The sequence below is a fragment of the Suncus etruscus genome, chromosome 9 (genome assembly GCF_024139225.1).
Source record: "Suncus etruscus isolate mSunEtr1 chromosome 9, mSunEtr1.pri.cur, whole genome shotgun sequence".
In the NCBI taxonomy this organism is placed as follows: Eukaryota; Metazoa; Chordata; class Mammalia; order Eulipotyphla; family Soricidae; genus Suncus; species Suncus etruscus.
The window spans coordinates 64,552,419-64,568,218 of record NC_064856.1 but is presented as its reverse complement, the minus strand read 5'-3'; the positions used below and the strand labels follow the sequence as shown (position 1 = coordinate 64,568,218).

General features: G+C 36.2%; 1 protein-coding gene across 1 annotated transcript in view; it reads left to right on the top strand.

Moving 5' to 3' along the window:
- The window catches only part of COPB1 (COPI coat complex subunit beta 1), a 48,215-nt gene that overhangs the window by 16,357 nt on the left and 16,058 nt on the right, over positions 1-15,800 (top strand). Inside the window, exons 6-14 of the mRNA XM_049780996.1 lie at positions 153-245; positions 3,113-3,250; positions 5,569-5,688; positions 6,911-7,018; positions 7,111-7,257; positions 7,361-7,506; positions 10,374-10,470; positions 12,627-12,787; positions 13,806-13,926. Of these exons, the coding sequence (XP_049636953.1) occupies positions 153-245; positions 3,113-3,250; positions 5,569-5,688; positions 6,911-7,018; positions 7,111-7,257; positions 7,361-7,506; positions 10,374-10,470; positions 12,627-12,787; positions 13,806-13,926 (1,131 nt within the window). The remainder of the gene's footprint in view (positions 1-152; positions 246-3,112; positions 3,251-5,568; positions 5,689-6,910; positions 7,019-7,110; positions 7,258-7,360; positions 7,507-10,373; positions 10,471-12,626; positions 12,788-13,805; positions 13,927-15,800) is intronic.

The following is a 15,800-nucleotide window of genomic DNA, read 5'->3' as shown; positions in this document are numbered from 1 at the left end:
GGAACAATTTTCCTTTTTTCCTTCAGATACTTTTTTTCTGTCCTAAATTTATTTTTGTTTTATATTAGTTGCATGCGTTTTTAAAAGTTGAATAAAATTATTTTACTAAATAATGTGGGGCTAATATATACATACATACATTTTTTTTTTAGGATCGAGCTTTGGATTACCTAAGTACTTGTATTGATCAAGTTCAAACATTTGGAGACATTCTTCAATTGGTTATTGTTGAACTAATTTACAAGGTAAGACTAATCTATGATAAGTAAAATTAACTTCAAGAATTTAAGCAGTTTTAGGGCCAGAAAAGTAAAGCAGATAGTTCGCTTGCCTTGCATGTCATTGATCCAGGTTTGATTCCCGGCATCTGGAATATGGTCCCCTGGGTACCACCATAAGTAGTTCTTGAGTGTGGAGCCAAGAGTAACACCTGAGCATCACTGAATATGCCCAAAAAACAAACAGGGTGCTTGCTAGGAATTCTGCTTAATTATCATTATTTTATGATTTAATAGAAATAATTTTATATTTTATTAGGTATGCTAAATATAATTGAATTTAATCGAATTAAAATGTAAGTCTAGGGCCTGGAGAGATAGCACAGGGGCGTTTGCCTTGCAAGCAGCCAGTCCAGGACCTATGGTGTTTGGTTCGAATCTTGGTGTTCCATATGGTCCCCCGGGCCTGCCAGGAGCTATTTCTGAGCAGACAGCCAGGAGTAACCCCTGACCACCGCCAGGTGTGGCCCAAAAAACAAACAAACAAACAAAAAAGTAAGTCTAATACACTTACGTTTATTAATTATAATAAATATACAGATAAACTAGTGGAAATAAATGTATTTAAATTTAATTATCAAATCTTATAGAAACAGTTTTATATTTTATTAAAACCCCTTTAAAAATTCATACTACTTTCTAAGTTTCCTGTTTCTAAGCTTCCTGTTAAAATTCTATAAAGAATTCTTTAAAAGTGGGGCCAGAAACCACAGTATCTAAAAGGATAAAAGTGAAGAAAATTGCCACAGAGGCAAGCAGAGGAGAGGGCAAGAGGGCAACTGGGGACATTGGTGGTGGGAAATATGTGCTGGTGAAGGATGTTGTACATTGTATGACTGAAACTCAGTCATTAACAGCTTTGTAACTATCTCACAGTAATCAATTAAAGAATTTATTTTATTAAATTAAAAAGTGGGGGCCATAGCAATAGCACAGCAAATAGGATGTTTGCTTTGCATGTGGCTTACTCAGGTTTGATCCTCAACATTTCATATGGTCCCTTATGCCTGCCAGGAGTAATATATGAGCACAGAGCCAGGAGTAACCCCTAAGTGCCACCTGGCTACGCCCCTCCCCCCAAGAGAAAAGAAAAAAAGAAACTAAATTCTATAAAAGCTCAAGACTTGGCGCTAGAGTGATAGTACACATAGGTGGGAGCTTTCCTTGCACATGGTTGACCTAGTTTTGATACCTGGTATCCTATATGGTCCTCTGAGCACTGCCAGGAGTAATTTCTAAGTGCAGAACTAGAAGTACTTCCTGAGCATTGCAGGGTATAGCCCAAAACAAGACAAAAGCTCAATACTTGACCCAACTCAACTGCAAAGAAATTGTACATTGATAAGTTACTGAAGAGATTACTAATTAGACTTTGTAATAACATGCAAGATTTATATACACAGAGATAGTAGAGGAGGTAAGGTAATTGCCTTGTATATGTCCAAACTGGTTCTATCCCTGTCAGTGTTGGAGGATGCTCCTGGACACAGAGCAAAGAATAATCACTGAGCCCAATTAGGTGTCAGCTGCAACCAAAGCAAGTGCCTCTTAACCCATTTATGATCTCTCGGGCCACAAAATTCAAGGCCTTAAGAACACATTAGAATACTTTGGAAATCTGAAAACAAAAATCCCTATTTGCCTACTGTGTTATAAAAAAAAAAAAAGATTCGACTTTCAGTGTTATTCTATTACAGGCCATTGACAGGAAATCTAAATTAGATAGCAGGGTTTTTTTTTTATAATGATTTAACTCACATTTTAATTTGGTATATCCTATGACATAATTTATTGCATTTTAATGTTCAGATAAAATTAATTAAAGATATAGTAACATCCAATTTTGCTATTGATATCATTATTAGGAAAGATTTTATCATAAATTGGATGATAAGAACAAACTACCCATAGCAATAACTAATTATAGCAGTCTATGGTTTTTATGGGAAAGAAATCTAAATGATAGGTTACCAGTCATTTATATTTGGCATTTAATATAAAGTATAAAAACATAGTTCCTTTTAATTTATGTGTATTATTTAGGGTTGCTATTGAGGTTCTCATAAATAGGAGTTCAGGGGCCAGAGAACTAGTACAGGAGATATGGCTTTGTACATGACAGACGTGGGTTTGACTCCCAACACCACATAATAGTTTTCCAAGCATTGCCAGGAGTGAGCACAGAGCCAGAAGCAAGCCCTGAATATCTCCAAATGTGCCTCAAAAATGGGGTAAAAAGTCACTGCTATATTCAGTGACTTGTCTAGTAGTAGGTCTGTATTTTATTAAGAGGAATTAACTTGAGTCATATCCAAGTAACAGAATTGGAAGTTTATGCCTGTTTCTGAAATTACTATTTTGTTATCAGTATCTCATCCTAGGTTGATAGACATCTTGAGATTTTTTTTTTATAAGAATGTTCTTAGCTTTTAAGTTAAGAAAGGTAACATCCAAGAACCAAAGCAGTAGTATAATTGGGTAGGGTACGTGCCTGGCAGAGCCAGGAATAAGCTCCCAGCATTGCTGGTGTGGCCCAAAACAAAAAGTAGCATATACTGACATTCATTTTTTTTTGTTTTTGTTGTTTGGGGGTGGGGTTCACACCATTTGATGCTCAGGGGTTACTCCTGGGCTGTGTGCTCATAAATCGCCCCTGGCTTGGTGGGACCATACAGTACGCCAAGGGATCAAACCACGGTCCATCCTAGGCTAGCACATGCAAAGCAGATGTCTTACCTCTAGCGCCGCCTCTCCAGCCCCCTGACATTCATTTTTTAAGAATGATGAAGGCAAGCATCCTTGAAGTTAGTTCAGACCTAAATGTTTTCTTCCAGGTCTGCCATGCTAACCCATCTGAAAGGGCTCGTTTCATTCGCTGCATCTATAACTTGTTACAATCATCAAGCCCTGCTGTAAAGTATGAAGCCGCTGGAACATTAGTGACACTTTCTAGTGCACCTACTGCAATCAAGGTAATGCTTATTTCTTTTGGTTTCAGTTATATGAAGGCTAGGCTGTTCTATCATTTTGATTTAGTGATTTTCTTTTTACAATGGTTTAGTGACACAATTCAGTGATACTGCACTTTACAGTAGCTGTTCTCTCCTAAACCACGTGACATACAATTTAGGAGAGAACAGCTACACATATTAACAAATTTATTTGACTCCATATATGCTTCAGCCTTTTTTCTCCTAACTTCCTGTTTTGATACATATATAGGAAAGGAGACAGAGAAATGTGAATTATTTTCACTTCTCTACTATAAAATGTAGAATAGTACTTGGTATTTTCAATTTCTCCTAATTATATTAAAATCTACATCAGGGAAGATCAAGTTTTGAGTTCAAAATTATTGAACCTAAAACAGTTCTAGTATTTTTTAATAATGAATAAAAATTAATCTCTTTAGATTATTATATCAGGATTATATCATTTGAAGAATGAATAAATTGTTCTAGAAAGCCAGGAGAAAAAATTTATACTTTATTAACTGATACTTAAATATAGACTATTTTACACTGAAATAATTTTAGACTTGAAAAATTTTTAAATAAATTGGGGCTGGAAATACAGTACAGTGGGTACTGCATGCCTTGCATGCAGTCAATCTAGGTTCAATCCCTGGCATCTCATATTTTCCCCTGAACAGTGACTGTAGTGATTCCTGAGTGCAGAGGCAGGAGTAACCCCTGAGTATTGCTGGTTATAGACCAAAAACAAACAAAAACAGAACAAAGTTCAAGTTATCCTTCAACCTGTTTATTATGATTTTTTTTTATCTTGGGTACACATTTATAATGGTTAAAACTAAGAAATGAACTATTGGAACAAAATGAATTTAATTTTTTGTGCCGAAAGATAGCACACCAATTAAGCTGCTTGTTTTGCACACTGCCAGCTCCAATTTAATCTCCTCTACCATGTATGGTCCCCCAAGTACCACCAGGAGTCCCTATCAGAGAACTAGGAGTAAGCCATAGCTATGAGCCACCCTCCCCCCATAAGTTAAAATAACAAAATAATAATTAAAATATTTACTTAAATTTCTCTCTTACATCCTGTTTTATAATATTGGTGTGAATATTTTATTCTGTGAATTTCAGTTCAATATTAGTAATATTTTGGTGAGCAAATTGTTTTTTGTCCTTGAGAGTTATTTTAAGTTAATTTCTTTGTCCTCTGCTTTTAAACATTATTCATTCTAAAGTATTTCATGTATTTTTGTCTTATAATGACAAAACTATTTTAATGACTCAGTGATCTTTAACTTCTTGATTTTCTTGATTTTCTGTGCTGTAATGAATGGGGAGTGCAATTAGGGCAGAGAAGGGACCACTGTTACCGTAATAGTTGGAAATGATTACTTTGGATAAGAACTGGGTGTTGAAAGGAGGTAAAGTGATATGTACAATACTTCTTTAGTGACTATATATTGCAAACCACCGTGTTTAAAGGGGAAAAAAGGAAGAGAGAGAGGAGAGAGAGAGAAGAAAAAATGTGTGCCATAGAGGCAGGCAGGGGGGAGGGCAGGAGGGTACATTGCTGGCGGGAAATTTTTCACTGATGAAGGGATGTGTATTGGACATTGTATGACTGAAACTCAATCATGAATAGTGTTGACTATCTCATGGTGATTGAATTAAATTAATTTAAGTTAAAAAATAAAAAACTGGGCCCGGAGAGATAGCACAGCGGCGTTTGCCTTGCAAGCAGCCAATCCAGGACCAAAGGTGGTTGGTTCGAATCCCGGTGTCCCATATGGTCCCCCGTGCCTGCCAGGAGCTATTTCTGAGCAGACAGCCAGGAGTAACCCCTGAGCATCGCTGCATGTGACCCAAAAACCAAAATAAATAAATAAATAAATAAAAAACTTTAATTTTATTAAAATTTAGTAAAACTAAAAGAATAAAATAAAAACTAAATTTGATTAAAAATTAAATGAAAAATGTCAAAGATATGAAAAAAATGAAGATGTGTTTGACCTTGCTCCTAAATTAAGCTGTTTTTGATTATTCTTTTTATTACTATTTTTGTCTTTTCCTTAGATTCAATCCTTAGTTTTTGATCATTATAATCTCTTGTAAACTTAAAAAGTAGTGCAGTTTGCTAGACTTAAGGGAATAGAGGGATGCATTTCTCTAGGAAAAGTACATAAATGAATGGAAGAAGGAGTAATGAATGTACTTAGACATCTTGGAATTTGGGTATTCTTTTGATCTATTTTCTGATTTTTGTATTTAAGGCAGATCAATGTTGTTTTTGACTATATGTTCTTTTTTATATGTAGGCTGCTGCTCAATGTTACATTGATTTAATTATTAAGGAGAGCGACAACAATGTAAAGCTCATAGTTCTTGATCGATTGATAGAACTAAAAGAACATCCTGCTCATGAACGAGTACTACAGGTAAATATTGTCTGAAAGATAAATTCTAAATAAAATAGTTTTTACATTCAGAATTTTCAACCTTCCTATAGGATTAATGTAAATGTTTATAAGCTGAACATTTAAATTTTGTTTGCTAGTTTGTAACTCTGTAGAAACCTTCAGTGGTGTTGGGCATTTGCCTTGCACATGGCCGACCCGAAGACGGACCTGGGTTCGATTCCTGGCAACCTATATGGTCCCCAGAGCCTGCCAGGAGCGATTTCTGAGTGCAGAACCAGGAGTAATTACCCCTGTGCTCTACTAGGTGTGCCCCCCCCCCAAAAAAAAAAGTAAAATAAAATAAATCCTTTCAAAAATATATTTATTGGTGAATACAAGTGAAGGTTTCTATAGAGTTCCCTTTAGAATTTTTAGAACTTTTTAAAACCAATCTTTTTAAAATGTGAAGCATTTAGAGAAGTAAAATCATTAGTAAGTTAATGTCCTATGGTATTCTATTTATCTGCTATACATTTTTGAGTATGTTGCCTTTCCACAGCTGACCCGGGTTTGATCCCCGGCATCCCATCTGAACTCACCAGGGCTAATTCCTGAGTGCAGGAATTCCTGAGTAATCCCCTATACAATGCCAGGTGTGATCCAAAAACAAGAATTTTAATACTTTCTTACTGTTATCTGGTACTAAGGTTTTTTTTTAAGTAGACGAGAGGTTTGGGCTGCACCCAACTGTACTTCAGGTATTTCTGTACCTCAGTGCCCAGGGAACCAGACAGTATCTGCAGATTGAACCAGGGTGGGCCTCAAGAAAGAGGCCCTATACAAATATTTCTCAAGCCCTGACTTTTGTTTTCATGACACTGACTTGAAGAGGCCAGACCAATTGACTTATAAGATGTCCTACTTTCTAGATGTGTCTTCTCACTTCTTGTAGTGTCTTTTAGCTTAGTCCTTTGATTTATGTATTTATATAAAATTAAGTTGTATTAAAAGCTTGATAGGGTAAAAACATTTTCACTTTGCATCATGTATGATATTAGGTATTTGCTACTCTATTTTACCTGAAGACCCAAATTATCAGTGTTATAAATATATAAAATATTTATATATTTAATAAATATAGTGATTTATTATTGACCAGTTAATTAGTATGATACTGGACCAAACCTTTTTTTCTATACTTAGGGTTTGCTTTTATGTAACCAGAAATATTGGTATCATTTTTGAATTTCTTGTCTTTCAGGATTTGGTCATGGATATCTTAAGAGTTTTGAGTACACCAGATTTGGAAGTGCGAAAGAAAACTCTGCAGTTAACATTAGATCTTGTCTCTTCTAGGAATGTTGAAGAGGTAAAACAAAACTCTGATAAGCTTTGTAAACTGACTGGACAATCTTGATATAATCCAATATAATTCTCACTTACTTTTACTTTGTATTGTAGCTGGTTATTGTTCTGAAGAAGGAAGTGATTAAGACAAATAATGTGTCTGAGCATGAGGATACTGATAAATACAGACAGCTTCTTGTGCGAACATTGCATTCCTGTTCTGTTCGATTTCCAGATATGGCTGCAAATGTTATTCCTGTGGTATGTAGTTCTGACAATCTTACCTATTGTTATTTGCCTCTTAAATCTTAGGTACTTAGTAAAAATATACGATTGTTATCCTATTTTCCTTTTTAACTTTTAGCTAATGGAATTTCTGAGTGACAATAATGAAGCAGCAGCTGCTGATGTCTTGGAGTTTGTTCGTGAAGCCATTCAACGCTTTGATAACCTGAGAATGCTTATTGTGGAGAAGATGCTTGAAGTCTTTCATGCTATTAAATCTGTCAAGTAGGTTTATTTATTTTTGGTTTTGGAGCCATACCCAGTAACTTAGAGTTTCTATTGACTTAGTACTCAAGGGGAGTCAATATAACTTTATATTTATAACATTAATTGTTTAAAAAATATATAATGGGGGCCGAAGAGATAGCATGGAGGTAAGGTGTTTGCCTTGCATGCAGAAGGTCAGTGGTTTGAATCCTGGCATCCCATATGGTCCCCTGAGCCTGCCAGGAGTGATTTCTTAGCATAGAGCCAGGAGTAACCCCTGAGTGCTGCCGGGTGTGATCCAAAAATCAATATATATATATATAATGGAAGAGAGGAGAGTCAAAAGAGTTAAGTAAAGGAGTCAGAGAGATAGTACAGTGGGTAAAGCACTTTACTTACATCTGCTGAGTGTGATCCTCAGCTCTTCTTGTATTTACCCAATCCCAATTCCTATCAAGGGTGATTCCTGAGCACAGAGCCAGGAATAATCCCTGATCCCTGAGCACAGATGTATGTGACAGCTGGTAGGGCATTGTCTTGCATGTCACTTTGATTCCCAACATCCCATAATTTGGCTAATCCATAATCTACAGGAAAAAAATTTTGCTTTATAGGAGAAAATTTGCTAGAGTTTTTTTTCTTTTTTTTTTGCTAGAGTTTTTTTAATTCTGATTTTCTTTAAAACATTCTGAGGGGCCAGAGAGATAGCGTGGAGGTAAGGCATTTGTCTTGCATGCAGAAGGATGGTGGTTTGAATCCTAGCATCCCATATGGTCCCCCGAGCCTGCCAGGAGCGATTTCTGAGAGTAGTGCCAGAAGTAACCCTGAGCGCTGCCAGATGTGACCCAAAAACCATTCTGAATTCTGGGGCCAGAGCAATAGCACAGTGGTAAGGCATTTGCCTTTCACGCAGCTGATCCAGGACAAACCTCGGTTTGATTCCCGGCATCCAATAAGATCCCCCAAGCCTGCCAGGAGTGACTTCTGAGTGCAGAGCCAAGAGTAATCCCTGAGCATGGTTGGGTGTGGCCAAAAAATAAAAAAATAAAATAAAATGAAAATTCTGAATTCTAAGATTACTAAAGCTCTTTTCTTTTTAAGTAATAGTTTTGGGATATTATTACTATTTATTTCTAGTATTTATTGAAATGAGAAATTTGAAACTATTTCACTTATGTAGTCTTTGCTAATGAGAAAGACTTATTACATTTGAATAATGCCTCACTGATACCAAATAGATAACAGATCTGTAGTATTACATCTACCACTAGAAGAGAAAGGGCTACTACAAAGTTATTCTTGGTTTTTGGGTTTTGGGGCTATGCGCTCAGAAATTGTTCCTGGCTTGGAGAACCATATGGGACACCGGGGGATGGAACCGCGGTCCATAATAGACTAGTGCAGGCAAGGCAGGCGCCTTACCACTTGCGCCACTGCTCAGCACAACAAAGTTACTCTTAATATTTCTAAAAATATTGTTATACATGGAACTGAGATTTGCTACTAATTTGAGGGAAGAAAATTATGTTTAGCTTTTAGTAGTCATACTATCATTGAACTTAAGCTTCTAAATTTTTTTTAATATAATGAAATCTCACGGAAGATGACTGTTTATCTGAGTTTTCTCTTGTTTATATTTTTGTTTGTTTCTTTTGGGAGGGGGTTGGGTCACACCTGGCAGTGCTCAGGGGCTACTCCTGGCTCTGCTCTCAGAAATTGCTCAAGGCAGGCACAGAGGACCATATGGGATGCCAGGAATCGAACCACTGTCTTTTTTTTTTTTTTTTGTCTTTTTTTGTTTGTTTGTTTTTTTGTTTTTTGGGGTCACACTCAGTGGTGCTCAGGGATTACTCCTGGCTCTGAACACAGAAATCGCTCCTGGCAAGCTCAGAGGACCATCTGGGATGCCAGGTTTTGAACCACTGTTTATTCTGGATCAGCTTCATGCAAGGCAAACACCCTACTGCTATCTCTCAGGCCCCAGTGTTAATTTTTCTGTTTTGTTTTTTAGTTGCTGATCATTTGCTATCTCTTTGTTCATTACTTTGTTTGATACTATATCTCTTCTTTTTAATAACTACAAATAAAAAGTTATTTTTTCAGTAAAATAATATTTTATTGGCCAGAGCAATAAATAGTACAGGGGGTGAGGTGCTTGCCTTTCATGCAGCCATCTCAGGTTCCATCTTTGGAACCCCAGATGAGCCAAGTGTAAACCCTGAGCACCACTGAGTGTGGCCCAAAACCTATAAAATAAAATTTAAAATAAAATAATACCTTTTAATCATGTTAAATAATAAGGCCAAGTTTACCTTAACTCTCTTCGAATGAAAATTAATACCACCTGGGCATTAGTTTGTTTTTATTTTATGATGCTAGGGATGGAACCTAGGGCCTGACTCATGCAAGCCATGTGCTCTATCTCTAAATCCTGAACTTTGTTCCCTGTATTTTATTTTTACTATTGGATGTACCAGTTTTAAATTGTTCATAGTAATGATGATTGAAAATGCTTTTTAAAATTATAATCTTTACAGTATTTGGAATCAAAGTTTATATCTTAAATTCTACCCCTCCCCACTTCCCTCTTTCTCACTTTCTCATTTTTTTTCTCCCTCTACACCTAGCAGTGCTCAGAGACTAGTCTCAGCTCTGTGCTGTGTGGTACTTGAGGGACCTGGTGGTGCTAGTGCTCAAACCCAAGCCTCCCTCATGCAAAGCATTCACTCAGTCCATTGAACTATCTCACTGGCTATCCCTCTTCTTTGATTTTCATTCATAGACACTTGGACCTGCAGAATATTTTCTTGCTTGAGCTAAAATTTAAAACATTCTTTGCTTTTTGAGTTGTTGGTAATTTTTCAGAACTTGTCTTCTTCCCATAGGATTTACCGAGGAGCATTATGGATCCTGGGAGAATATTGTAGTACTAAGGAAGATATTCAAAGTGTAATGACAGAGGTTCGAAGGTCCCTTGGGGAGGTATGTTTTACAGAAAAACCCTCATTTTTTTCCCAATAAAATTTGCCACTAATTTATAGTACTGCATACATCAATAAATTTCTAGTTTCGTTGCATTAACAGATTGACCCTCTCTACCCTACTCTACTACCTTTCTTCTCTCCATTTCTGGTAACTATATTATTATCTTTTCAGTGTTGTTTTGGTTTGATTTTCAGCTTTGGGAGTCACAAACTCAAGGCTTACTACTAACTGTGCTCAAAAATGTCTCCTGGCACCATATGGAACGTCAGGAATTTGCATCATACATGGTGCTAGGGATTTGCTTTTTCAAGACATGGACCCTACCTCCTGTACTCTCTTCATACTATCCCCACCATTTTTTGCTGATGTCGGGTATTGAACCCAGGACCTCATACATGCAAGGAATGTGCTATACTTCATTAACCAACAAATATTTTTTTTAGTTTACAGTGTTTTTGTTGTTATTTATTAGTCCATTTGCTTTGGTCAGTAAATCCTGTTTTACAGTGTGATTGTTAATTCTAGTAAATCTTATTTTTAGATTATGATTTGTATTTTTATTTATTTGTATCTAGGATAAAGAAAACTAAAAAAAAATTTAATTAACCTCATACTTTAAATACTGTAGGAAATTAGGGGAGTCTTCTTTCCTGGATTTAAACCATGACTCCTACTTTTCTTTTCAATCTATAATATCCTAAATTAAGATTTTGTTTAAATAAAATATTCTGTTTTAAATTTTTTAAAACATTGTCAAACCTTTAGTCTTTGGTTCTAAAAGGAAAATACAAAATAAGAAGAGAGCTGACTAGTTTTTTTTGTTTGTTTGTTTTGACTGCCATGCTGCTGTGCTTTCTTTCTAGTACCTAGGTCCTAGAATCTGAATGTACTAAATTGATAGTCATATTTCCCAATCCAAATGACCATATGGAATAACATGACAGTTCTTTTTTTTTTTTTTTTTTTTTTTGGTTTTTAGTTTTTGGGCCACACCCGGCGGTACTCAGGGGTTACTCCTGGCTGGCTGTTCAGAAATAGCTCCTGGCAGGCACAGGGAACCATATGGGACACCGGGATTCTAACCAACCACCTTTGGTCCTGGATCGGCTGCTTGCAAGGCAAACGCCACTGTGCTATCTCTCCAGGCCCAGCATGACAGTTCTTAACAGGAGACCTATATTCTGGTTTTGCTTCTGCAAGTAATTAACTCTGGGTCCTTGAGCCTCTATATTCAAGGTTTTTATATTATAGACATAAGTTTGTTAATCTATAAAATAAATTAAAATTGAGAATCCTAAATGATAGACTGTCATTAAGGTATATCATAGTATATACTTGTTTAATTTTTTATTTGAAGTTATAGCTTTGTTTCATTTTAGAAGATGAGTGTTATTTAGATTTCTTTGAGTATGTGAAAGAGAGAAAATAAGAATACTTTGTGAATGCTTTTTATTAGGCATGTTCCTGAGAATTTTCCTACTAAGTATTTTGTATTGAAAGAACTATGGGGGCCGGGTGGTGGCGCTAAAGGTAAGGTGCCTGCCTTGCCTGCGCTAGCCTTGGACGGACCGCGGTTCGATCCCCCGGTGTCCTATATGGTCCCCCAAGCCAGGAGCGACTTCTGAGCACATAGCCAGGAGTAACCCCTGAGCATTACCGGGTGTGGCCCAAAAACCATAAAACCAAAAAAAAAAAAAAAAAAAAAAGAAAGAACTATGATATCCATTTAGCATGTTAAGAAACAGGTTTCGGGCCAGAGCAGTGATGCAAGCCTTAAGGGGTCTTCCTTGCATGCGCACTAGTGTAGGATGGACCATGGTTTGATCCCCCCACGTCCTATATGGTCCCCCAAGCCAGAAGTGATTTCTGAGCGCATAGCCAGGATTAACCCCTGACTGTCACCAGGTGTGGCCCAAAAACAAACAAAAAAAAAGAAACTGAGGTCTGAAAGTAGTTCAGCTTTTTCCAAAACAATAAAATGAATATGTGGCATCCAACTCCAGAGCCCTTATTTTTCTCACCATATTTCCCTGAGAAAGAGAGAAAATTAAAAAGTTACAGGTTCCAAAAATCTCATTGGAGAACATTTTCTACTTTAATGTGATTTTCTGGCTTGATATAACTATAAATTTATATTTCCAATCAATTTTTAGATCCCAATTGTAGAGTCAGAAATAAAGAAAGAAGCTGGTGAATTAAAACCTGAGGAAGAAATAACTGTGGGGCCAGTTCAGAAATTGGTAACTGAGATGGGCACCTATGCAACTCAGAGTGCTCTGAGCAGTTCCAGACCCACCAAGAAAGAGGAAGAAAGGTAATTTGCTATACCAATAGGCTGCAGCTACACTGTTTTATGACAAAAACTGTACGAAATGGTTAAATGGCTTATTTTTTATTAGTTTGGTGTATGTGTTTATTATTTTGGATTTTTGACTGAAATGAAAATTTTTACCATTTAAGAAACTTGAGATAGGAAGGATGTACATGTTCTTAAGAATTGTCTTAATGGTTCTGATAGTTTCTCTACTTCTTCTGGTTTTCATTGAGATAGTTGTTCTACTGAAATTAAAAAAATTTTACATGGAAAATGATGAGGGAGTTTAACATTGGTAATATTTGGGCTTTCTTTGCCTGTAAGCATTTGGAAACATTTTGAAGGTTTTCTGCTTTCAATTGATGAAATAAAATTTTAATGTTTCCCCCCTTATTTTCCCTTTTGTATGGTGAAGATAATGAAAAAATGCAAATTTATCTCTAGTTTACTATATAGTAAGCATTTTTTGTTAACTAGTTTGTCCTTTAAAGTCTTCACAACAGGTCTTTGAAATTAATAATATTACATACCAATTTGCAGAAGAGTAATTGAAGGCTTAAAATGGATTATACCTTATCTTTGGGGACAGAATAAATAAGTAATAAACTGGGATTTGACTATAATTCATTGAATTCAGTATTGAATCTTTTTTTTTTTCACAGTTAATTTTTGTATCAAAAGATAAGTTTAAAGCCATGTATTCCTGCTCCTCCCCACCTATTCTGAGAGCTAAACAGGTTTTTATTATTAATGAATGTCATCAAGAGTATTGAATAGACTTACTTGAAATTTGTTTCCTTCTTTTTTTATTTAAGCACCATGGTTACATGGTTGTTCATAATACAATTTTTCTCACAGATAAAGTAGTTTAGGATTCAGTTACAGTCATACAGTGAACAACAACCTTCACCAATGAACACTTCCTGCCATCAATATCCTCAGTTCACTTGAATCTTTTTGAAAACTACTTGCTGCTCAAGAAGGTGATGAGTTTCATTTTCTTGTGATTGCTTTATAGACCTCCCCTGAGAGGATTTCTTCTGGATGGTGATTTTTTTGTTGCTGCCTCCCTTGCCACAACATTGACCAAGATTGCTTTGCGCTATGTAGCTTTGGTTCAGGAAAAGAAAAAGCAAAATGTAAGTTCACTTCTTTTCTACATTAACCCAGCAAATTAATTTTGAGCTCTGATGTCAGGAACACAAATGTAAATATTCAGTTTCTTATCATGAAAGACCTTGTGGTTAAATTGGGAAAATGGACATGGTAGTTAAAATATGACTATAAAATTGACAAAAGTAATAACCATTCATTACACTAGCTTCTAAGAAGATATGTGTAAGGGGTTTTACTTTAAAGATTTGTGTGTTTGTGTGTGTAAGGGAATTTTTAAAATTTATTTTTCATGGGGGAATTGCGCCACTCTTGACCATGCTTAGAGGACCACATGCAGTGTTGAGGATAGAACTGAGACTGGCCACATACAATGCACACAATGCAAGTGTCTTAACTCCTATACTAACTCTCCAATCCTAGAAAGAGATTTTTTTTGGTGGGGAGACTTGGGCCACACTCGGTGACACTTGGGGGCTACTCCTGGCTATGTGCTCAGAATTGCTCCTGGCTTGGGGGACCATATGGGACGTTGAGGGATTGAACTGCTGTCTGTCCTAGGTTAACGCACCCAAGGCAGATGCATTACCACTTTCGACACTACTCCGGCTTCCTGGAAAGAGATTTTTTAATCTATCCACATAGTTATCATTTATGTTGCTTCCCATTTCATTTTGTAAATTCAGATTTCTATTTTATTATTTTGCCTGAAGAAGAAAAAAATTTTTTTGTTTTTTTTTGGCCACACCTTTCAGTGCTTATAGATTACTCCTGGCTCTGTGCTCAGGGATGATCCTTGGGTCACTCCTAGCTCAGAGGATCATAGAGGATGTCAGGGATCAAATTCAGGTCAACTGCATGGAAGGCAAACTCCCTATCTACTGTGCTGTCACTCTGTTCCTCCCCACCCCAAATTTGTATACATAAGAAGACCTTACATTTCATTTGTGCTGGTAATGAATTCTCAGTTTGTGTTTACTTAAATCTAATTTGCCTTCATTTGAAAAAGGAACCTTTTAGTGGTAGAGTTGTAAATATTTTTATTTTATTTTTTGATGAAGTTTTAATTTTTTTTATTTTTTTTTTAGTTTTAATATTTTTAACAGGGAATTATATAATAAAAACTATTTCTCTCTGCTCAATTTAAAATTTTTTAGGACTTCAGTTCCCATTAATGGTGTACAAAGGAGGGTTTCTCAGCATCCTCTCCAACTCTTGTTTTATTTTTTTTATTAATATCTTTATTTAAGCATCAGGATTACAACCATATTTGCAGTTGGGTTTCAGTGCAATATTCCTATCACCAATGCCCCCATCTTCCTCCTCCCCCCACCCCCTGCCTGTATTCGAGACAGGCATTCTATTTCTCTCACTCACTACCATTGTCATGATAGTTGTCAGTGTAGTTATTTCTCTAACTGAACTTACTACTCTTTGTGGTAAGCTTCATACTATGGGCCGGTCCTTCCAGCCCTCATCTCTATTGTCTATGGGTGTTATTACAATAATGTCTTTTCTTTTTCTTAAAACCCATAGATGGGATTATTGTCTGTCTGTCTGTCTCTCTCTCTCTTTCTCTCTCTCCCTCTTCTTCTCCCTCTCCCCTTCTGATTTATTTCACTCAGCATAATAGTTTCCATGTCCATCCATGTATAGGAAAATTTTATGACTTAATTTTTCCTGGCGGCTGCATAGTATTCTGTTGTGTATATGTACCACATTTTCTTATCTGGGTGGTTTCCAGATTCCGGCTATTATAATTAGCGCTGCAATGAATATAGGTGTGAGGAAGGGATTTTGTATTGTGTTTTTGTGTTCCTAGGGTATATCCCTAAGACTGGTATAGACTGGTATAGACTGGAGTCCAGTTTCCAGTTTTTTGAGTAATCTCCATATTGTT